Here is an 8,625-nt window from a genome sequence, read left to right on the forward strand (position 1 = left end):
GTCTCATTCTGTTGCCCAGCCTGGAGTGCAGTGGCGTGATCTCAGCTCACTGCAACCTCCACCTCCTGGGTTTAGGCGATTCTTCTGCGTCGGCCTCCTGAGTAGCTGGGACTACAGGTGCCTGCCACCACACTTTGCTAATTTTTGTATTTTAGTAGAGGTGGGGTTTCGTCATGTTGGCCAGGCTGTCTTGAACTCCTAACCTCAAGCAGTCCACCCTGCATGGCCTCCCAAAGTTCTGGGATTACAGGTGTGAGCCACTGTGCCTGGCCTGATCCTTTCTTTAGACATAAGGTTGAACTATGGAGAATATGAGAGTATGAAATACTTTTGGAAGAAAAATTCTGGGAGAAGGATCTTTTCTGAGAAAGTGTCATTAAATAGGAAAAGAATAATTTCCCTTTTGAGCTAGAATTGTATTTGCAATGTGAAGCTTTTCTTGTTGCAGAATAGACATTCTTTGACATTATTCTCTATTCCTTAGATTTCCATGAGGACAACTTACAAGGACCTGTATGGCCTCATTTTAGCTGCTTCAGTGTGTTGGAGCTATTACTTGCTCCTTCATTTTCTGGGCCTGGTGTGACAGTGGTTACTGAGCACTATGAAGGTTGTCCCGGAAAAGAATGCTGTCCGGATACTCTGGGGGCGAGAACGGGGTGCTCGGGCCATGGGAGCTCAGCGGCTTCTGCAGGAGCTGGTGGAAGATAAAACCCGGTGGATGAAATGGGAGGGCAAGGTGAGGAGAATGGCTATTTTTAACATGGGATTTGTACTGGTGATGGTAGAATGAGACCTTCCAATGGGTTAACAGCAGAGGGTTGGGATATATTTATCTTGTGTGGGAGAGTTGACATATCTGACTTAGGGAGTTGTTTGTAAATTTGAAAGAATTTATGCGTTAGAAATATCTTTTTCCTTTAAAGCTAGACAGTTTTCCTAAAGGTAATTTAAGTTTATCTCTCTGTTTGTAGCTTGATCATTGTCTCCAGTTTTTAAGCCTATACTGTGAATACTAATCTAGATTGGTTAATGTGCTTTTGAGATAGGGTGAACCATAGTTTATAAATCATGCATTTTAATTTTTTTTTTTTTGTCTCTCAGAGAGTAGAACTGCCGGATAGTCCACGCTCTACCTTCTTATTGGCCTTCAGCCCAGACAGGTACTTAGTACTTATCTATAACTTAACCATAAGATTTGTGATAGCAGTGCTTTCTGTATATTTGGCCTGGCTTGATCTGCAAGTCAGTCCCTAAAGGCTCTCTGAAGTACTATGTGAACAGAGCTTTGGCCATGTGTCAGAAGGGGAAAGAAAGTAAATAAGCAATGCTAACCTAAAAAATAATGAGAACAAGCAAAGAAACTGAACATTGAGAGGATCAAAACTTGGAAAGTTTCTCAATAACAGTCTTTTGCCTGTGTGATATAGCTCACCAGTGGCATGATGGTTTTTCCAGTTGGAAAAAATATTTTCTTTTTTTTTAAGATGGGGTCTCACCATGTTGGTCAGGCTGGTCTTGAACTCCCGACCTCAGGTGATCCGCCCACCTTGGCCTCCAAAGTGCTTGGATTACAGGCATGAGCCCCCACGCCCGGCCTGGAAAAAAATATTTTCTGAATGTGGCATGTGTCATTTGGGGACAGTATTGACAAGCCAAAAGATTTTAATGATCAGAATATTTCTGTTTGTAGATATACTGCCTAATGTGCAAAGCTTAGTGTCTTTCATGTTGAGATGGGCAGTAGTATCAATATTCTGTGTTGTCCAAAGTTGATAAGGTTGATTACCCTTCCACATGCTTCTGAATTCCGTTCTACTCTTTGATTCTCCAGGACTCTCTTAGCCTCCACCCATGTGAATCATAATATCTATATTACGGAGGTGAAGACTGGGAAATGTGTTCATTCCCTGATTGGACACCGCCGTACTCCATGGTGTGTCACTTTTCACCCCACCATCTCAGGCCTTATTGCTTCTGGCTGCCTAGATGGGGAGGTTAGGATTTGGGATTTACACGTGAGTATTTCCTTAAGATGCCCTTTTCTTTTGGTATTCTATTTTTATTACTTTTTTTTTTTGAGTCAGAGTCTCCCTCTGTTGTCCAGGCTGGAGTGCAATGGCACAATCTCCGCTCACTGCAACCTCTGCCTCTCGGGTTCAAGTGATTCTCCTACCTCAGCCTCCCGAGTAGCTGAAATTACAGGCATGTGCCACCATGCCTGGCTAATTTTTCTATTTTTAGAGAGACAGGGTTTCACTATGTTGGCCAGGCTTGTCTTGAATTCCTGACCTCAGGTGATCTGCCCACCTCAGCCTTCCAAAGTGCTGGAATTACAGGTGTGAGCCACTGTGCCCGGCTTCTTTTGGTATTCAGAGACTTGTTTAACATTGGGTTCTTCTAGAAGAGCCTAGCCAGGTTCTTAGGACTACATCTGAATGTATTGTGGTAGACATTGCCCAGTTAATTCATAGGAAGGCTAGGTCACTGTCTTTCACTCTTTTTTTTTTTTTTTTGTAATAGCTTAAGCATACCCTGAGTTTGTCTTCCATTCTAAGATGAACACCTACTTAATGCTTCCTTTGGCCCATTGTGAACAGGAGGCTCTAAGATACGTGGGATGGATTTCTGTTGTCTTAGGGCAAAGATTGTCCTGTACTCTGATCATGATCATCAAAGCAAGATCCTCTCTGTCCTAGTAATTGGGTAGTGGATTGTCCTGCACTGTGTTGTACACCAAGCTTGAGTTTTCTCAGGCTTTAGATATAGGAACTGTGGGCTGGGCGCCATGGCTCATGCCTGTAATCCTAGCATTTTGGGAGGCCAAGGCAGGTGGATTGCTTGAGTCCAGGAGTTCGATACCAGCCTGGGCAAGATACTATACCAAAAATATTATACACAAAATTATACATAATTAGCCGGGCACGGTGCCATTTATCTGTGGTCCCAGCTACTTGGGAGGCTGAGGTGCGAGGATTGCTTGAGCCCAGGAGGCAGAGGTTGCAGTGCACTGAGATTGTGCCACTGCACTCCAGCCTGGGTGAAAGAGAGAAACCCTGTCAAAAAAAAAAAAAAAAAAAAAAAGAAAAAAATACATAGGAAGAACTAAAAAAAAAGAAAAAATAAGAACTGTGTATATATGCTTGTAGATTGTGAATGATTTGAAGAACTGAGCTGATTGTATAGTATTTGTCTGATAAAGTAGTGACATTGCCAGATCACTGATCTTCTACATCTTTTTACAGAGGATATATTTAAAGTCGGCCCTATATGTAGTCATTTTACCTTAAATGGACCTTTCTTGAAATTGGCTTCCCAGTCTGTTGGCAGCTTGTAACCTGAAAATATCTGGAATTGGTGCATTTGCAGGGTGGCAGTGAAAGCTGGTTCACAGATAGCAACAATGCCATTGCCTCCCTGGCTTTTCACCCTACGGCTCAGCTCCTGCTGATTGCCACTGCCAATGAGATTCACTTCTGGGATTGGAGTCGACGGGAACCCTTTGCTGTGGTGAAGACAGCTAGTGAGATGGAACGGGTCCGGTGAGTGCTCTGCCCCATCCACATTATCTGGCACAGGACTGACATGATAGAGGACATTCTACTGGCTGTCACCTTGGAAGACAGGTTGTTATTCCTGCTCAGGGCAGGTTGTCATCCTCAGGTCCTCCCGTTTTTTTGTGTGTGTGTTTTTTTTTTTTGAGACAGGGTCTCACTCTGTCACCCAGGGTGGAGTGCAGTGGCGCAATTTCAGCTCACTGTAACCTCTGCCTCCTGGGTTCAAGTGATTTTCGTGCCTCAGCCTCCTGAGTAGCTGGGATTACAGGCGCCCACCACCACACCCGGCTCATTTTTTTGAATTTTTAGTAGAGACAGGGTTTCACCATGTTGGCCAGACTGGCCTTAAACTCCTGACCATAGTGATCCACCTGCCTCAGCCTCCAAAGTGCTGGGATTACAGGCATGAGCCACCCTGCTCGCCAGCCCCCCCCAACTTTTTTCTTTCTTTTCTTTTTTTTTTTTTTTTGAGAGACAGGGTCTTGCCTTGTTACCCAGGCTGGAGTACAGTTGTGCAGTCATGGCTTACTGCAGCCTTAACCTCCTGGGCTCAAGAAATTCCCATCTCAGTCTTAGGAGTATCTGGGACTACTATGCAGCCACTCTCAACTAATTTTTTTATAGAGATGGGGGTCGGTCTCACTGTGTTGCCCAGGCTGGTCTTGAACTCCTGGCCTTCAGTGATCCTCCTGCCTTGGCCTCTCAAAGTGTTGGGATTATAGGTGTGAGCCACTGCACCTGGCCTCCTCCCACTTTCTAAGCAGCTGGCTAATCAACTGGGAGACATTCATTTTGTTCGTTTCAGATTTCCTTATTAGCCTGATCTTCTGGTCTTTGGAGACCAGGGCCATTAGACTCTCTTTTAGTTTCCAAGCTAACTGTGTTTGGGATAGTCCTTCTTTGGGGAAACTTGAAAGAAGTTTGGGTGGTATTTTAGATAGCTCGGTGGGTCGTCTGTGTTTATCAAACTGGAAGATGGAGATGTAAGCATGTAATTGACATTTATTTAGTCCTCAAGATCAAAACATATTATCTGTATTAAAGTTGATGTATTGTGTTTCTTTGGTCCTCTTGGATTTGCAGTTGAATACAGGCTAATTTTCTGGTTTCAGCTAAGTCATTTAAGGCCGGGACTGTTCATTGCCACTAAGATTCATGCTTCTTGCTAGTGTAGCTGCCATATGAGGGAAGAACTGATCCTGTGACAGAGATGAGAGCATTTTATGCTCTACTGTTAGGATGGGCTCTTGTATTTGAGCAAATGTGTGCTTAATGTAGCTGTTTCCTGGCATGGAAACCGGTTTCTAGGTGTTTTTTATGTGAAATCATTATTTTTGTGATACACATTCCTTTACTCTGGCAAGAAGTATTGAGCGTTATTATTTTAACCTCTTTGAAAGTTTTGAAAGTCTTGACTGAAGTGGATACCTGAGTGATACCACAGTTATCAGTAATGATTGCTATAAATTCGAATACAAGTTTCCACTTCTTAGTTAACATAATCTCTCTATGCCTGTCTTTGTTTCTTCTTCTGTGATTTCAGTCTGGTGAGATTTGATCCACTTGGACACTACTTACTCACAGCAATTGTTAACCCCTCAAATCAACAGGTAAGTTAGTCCAGCAGTTCCAACTTCAGCTAAACTGTGAGTTCTTTTCTTAACTAGTATTCCAATTCTGATTCTATTGGATTTTAATTCTCAATACCTAAGTCTTTCTTTCCATTTAAGATTTAAAACTAGCTTTAGACTGTATGTTCAGAGTTATAGCCATAATCTTGACAGGAGAATCGATTCTGAAACCCTCCAGCGATCGCCTCATTAGAAGTAACCCTTATCATCACTAGACAGTGTTGGATAGCTTGTCACTCACGTGCCTCTGACTGGTTGACATTTTGCTTCCCCCCGCTGCTTCTATGTCATAGGGAGATGTCTTTTGTAAGACAATTGATTTGTCAGCTGTACTCATTCAGATATACTACTAATTGGGAGTGGAAAATTTAATACCATGTGATTATTCTGAACCTGAAGCCAGTTGTCAGTGCTGCAAGGGTAGAGAGGTGTTTCCTGTCTGTGAACGTTGTTTTCCTTAGATGATTGTCAGTGGTTAGTCTTTCTTGATTTACTTGGAGGTTCTACTTAATTGCCTTGCTCTACCCCCTGCCCCATGCTGGTCCATGCTGCAGGGTGATGACGAACCAGAGATCCCCATAGATGGAACAGAATTATCCCACTACCGTCAGCGCGCCCTCCTGCAATCACAGCCAGTTCGCCGGACGCCTCTCCTCCACAATTTCCTGCACATGCTGTCCTCCCGCTCTTCTGGCATCCAGGTGGGAGAGCAAAGCACAGTGCAAGATTCTGCTACCCCCTCACCCCCACCGCCTCCCCCTCAGCCCTCCACGGAGCGCCCCAGGACTTCCGCTTACATCAGGCTCCGACAACGGGTCAGTTACCCCACAGCTGAGTGCTGCCAGCACCTTGGGATCCTGTGCCTTTGCAGCCGCTGCTCTGGCACTCGAGTTCCTTCCCTCTTGCCACACCAGGACAGTGTCCCCCCTGCTTCTGCCAGAGCTACTACCCCTTCCTTTTCTTTTGTACAGACCGAGCCCTTCCATCCCCCGGAGCAGGCCTCATCAACGCAGCAGGACCAGGGCCTCCTGAACCGGCCGTCTGCCTTCAGTACAGTCCAGAGCAGCACTGCCGGCAACACGCTCCGCAACCTCAGTCTGGGTCCTACCCGCCGCTCTTTGGGAGGGCCTCTGTCTAGCCACCCTTCTAGGTATCACCGAGAAATAGCTCCTGGGCTGACAGGATCTGAGTGGACCCGGACAGTACTCAGTCTGAACTCCCGCTCTGAGGCGGAATCCATGCCCCCGCCCAGGACCAGTGCCTCTTCGGTGAGTTTGCTGTCTGTGCTGAGACAGCAAGAAGGTGGCTCTCAGGCATCTGTGTACACTTCAGCCACAGAAGGGAGGGGTTTTCCAGCATCAGGGTTGGCAACTGAGTCAGATGGAGGGAATGGCTCCAGCCAAAACAACTCAGGCAGCATTCGCCATGAGCTTCAGTGTGACCTGAGACGCTTCTTTTTGGAGTATGACCGGCTTCAGGAGCTGGATCAGAGCCTGAGCGGGGAAGCTCCCCAGACCCAACAGGCCCAGGAAATGCTCAACAATAACATTGAATCTGAGAGGCCAGGCCCTTCCCACCAGCCCACCCCACACAGCAGTGAGAACAACTCCAACCTGTCCCGTGGCCACCTGAATCGCTGCCGTGCTTGCCACAATCTCCTGACCTTCAACAACGATACCCTGCGCTGGGAAAGAACCACACCTAACTACTCCTCTGGCGAGGCTAGCTCCTCCTGGCAGGTCCCCAGCTCCTTTGAGGGTGTGCCATCGAGTGGCAGCCAGTTGCCACCTCTCGAGCGGACTGAGGGCCAAACGCCCAGCTCCAGCAGGCTGGAGTTGAGCAGCTCTGCTAGTCCGCAGGAGGAGAGGACTGTGGGGGTGGCCTTTAACCAGGAGACAGGCCACTGGGAAAGAATTTATACCCAGTCCAGCAGATCTGGAACTGTGTCACAGGAGGCCTTACATCAGGATATGCCTGAGGAAAGCTCTGAGGAGGATTCACTCAGGAGGTAAGCCGTTGCTTTCCTGTCTTCTGCATCCCTTGCTTTTCTCCTTGTATAATTTCCTTCAGTCCTATAGATGTTGTGGCTGTATCTGGAGTGTCTGAGACCCACGCATCTGCTTCTGATCTCCCCATTGCATTTTCTTGGAAAATCTTGCTCCGGTGGCAGAGATAGGATAGGGCCTAGCAGTATGAGTCAGTTGGCTGTGCTAGCTCTATTTCTGGCTAAGCTCAAGGTTCTGGCTTTAGCCTTGAAAGGAGAGTGTAGATTAGGTTAGAGAGGCATGAGGAGATGGAACCATTGACTTTCTCTGCCTGGCTTTTTGACCTTCTTGAGACATTGTATGTGCAGGACTACTTATTGTGAGACAATGTTCCAGAATGTCTAGGAGTAAGTAAAAGAGAACCCTGTGTGTTACAGATTACTATATTGGCTCTTCGCTGATTGTGTTGGTTTGGACAACTGAGTTCATTTCTTAATCCTTATCTTTTGGAACACTGCAGTTTGACAAAGGGAAAAGAAAAAATATATATATACATATGTATGTATGTCAAGAAAAGTTCCAATTTTTTGGAGATACTTGTTTTTGGACAGCATATTAGTTGCTCAGTTGAGATTCTCTGAATGGATCTTACAGATGGACATTCACCTTGGGGTGGAGAAGAATAATTCATGGAAGGAAGGACTCTCCATACTCGGATTGGCATTCTAGCCAACTCTTTCATGGAAGAAACAGAGTGGGTGTAGTTGACCGCCTACCACATGTTCCATGTATGGCTATGTGCGCATCTATCTTGATTTATTAGGGACTTCTTTCTGTAATTTTGTAAAGGTCAAATCTAGCATAATCACCAACTCCCAGAATATGCCTGTTGGATCCAAACAGCATATTGCGCTGCATTACATCCTCTGTTGAAGCAACTGAAATTTCTCTGACATAAGCTTCGCTTCTAACAAGGGTGGGAATATGAATTATGCACATAATGTACTTGTTATTTTGGGAGGATGCTTTAGACAGTCACTCGGTCAATAAGTATTAGTTGAATGGTTACAAATTTTCTAGCACTGGGCTAGGCGCGACGGAAATACAAAAGAGGTATAACACATGGTCTTTACCTACCTGAGTCTACAGTGTTACTGTGGAGGCAAGACAATGAAATTGATCAAAAGTGTAGATGAGCAAATCTTCATTATATGGTAGTGAAATCCGATGTAGTCTAATTTCAGAGAAAGGGAAATATCATCCAAGAAGGCTTTGCAAAATCAAGTCTTGAAAGATGGGTTTGATTTGGAGAGGGAAAGACCTTTTTATTTTAGGGGAACAGCACATACTAAGAGAGGAAAGGGCCGGGCGCGGTGGCTCAAGCCTGTAATCCCAGCACTTTGGGAGGCCGAGGCGGGTGGATCACAAGGTCAAGAGATCGAGACCATCCTG

The 8,625-nt window shown here is 45.5% G+C and overlaps 1 protein-coding gene across 9 annotated transcripts in view; it reads left to right on the top strand.

Moving 5' to 3' along the window:
* The window catches only part of AMBRA1 (autophagy and beclin 1 regulator 1), a 180,136-nt gene that overhangs the window by 12,247 nt on the left and 159,264 nt on the right, over window positions 1-8,625 (top strand). For 4 of the 9 annotated variants that reach the window (XM_017529301.2, XM_017529302.2, XM_017529299.2 and 1 more), the window contains 6 exons: window positions 485-739; window positions 1,105-1,163; window positions 1,835-2,018; window positions 3,370-3,542; window positions 5,101-5,167; window positions 5,743-7,196. In XM_017529301.2, the coding sequence (XP_017384790.1) occupies window positions 605-739; window positions 1,105-1,163; window positions 1,835-2,018; window positions 3,370-3,542; window positions 5,101-5,167; window positions 5,743-7,196 (2,072 nt within the window). In that variant the 5' untranslated portion in view covers window positions 485-604. The remainder of the gene's footprint in view (window positions 1-484; window positions 740-1,104; window positions 1,164-1,834; window positions 2,019-3,369; window positions 3,543-5,100; window positions 5,168-5,742; window positions 7,197-8,625) is intronic. The other 5 variants (XM_037738849.1, XM_017529304.2, XM_017529305.2 and 2 more) reach the window with 3 other exon arrangements.

Source organism: Cebus imitator, unplaced genomic scaffold (genome assembly GCF_001604975.1).
Source record: "Cebus imitator isolate Cc_AM_T3 unplaced genomic scaffold, Cebus_imitator-1.0 Scaffold58, whole genome shotgun sequence".
Lineage (NCBI taxonomy): Eukaryota > Metazoa > Chordata > Mammalia > Primates > Cebidae > Cebus > Cebus imitator.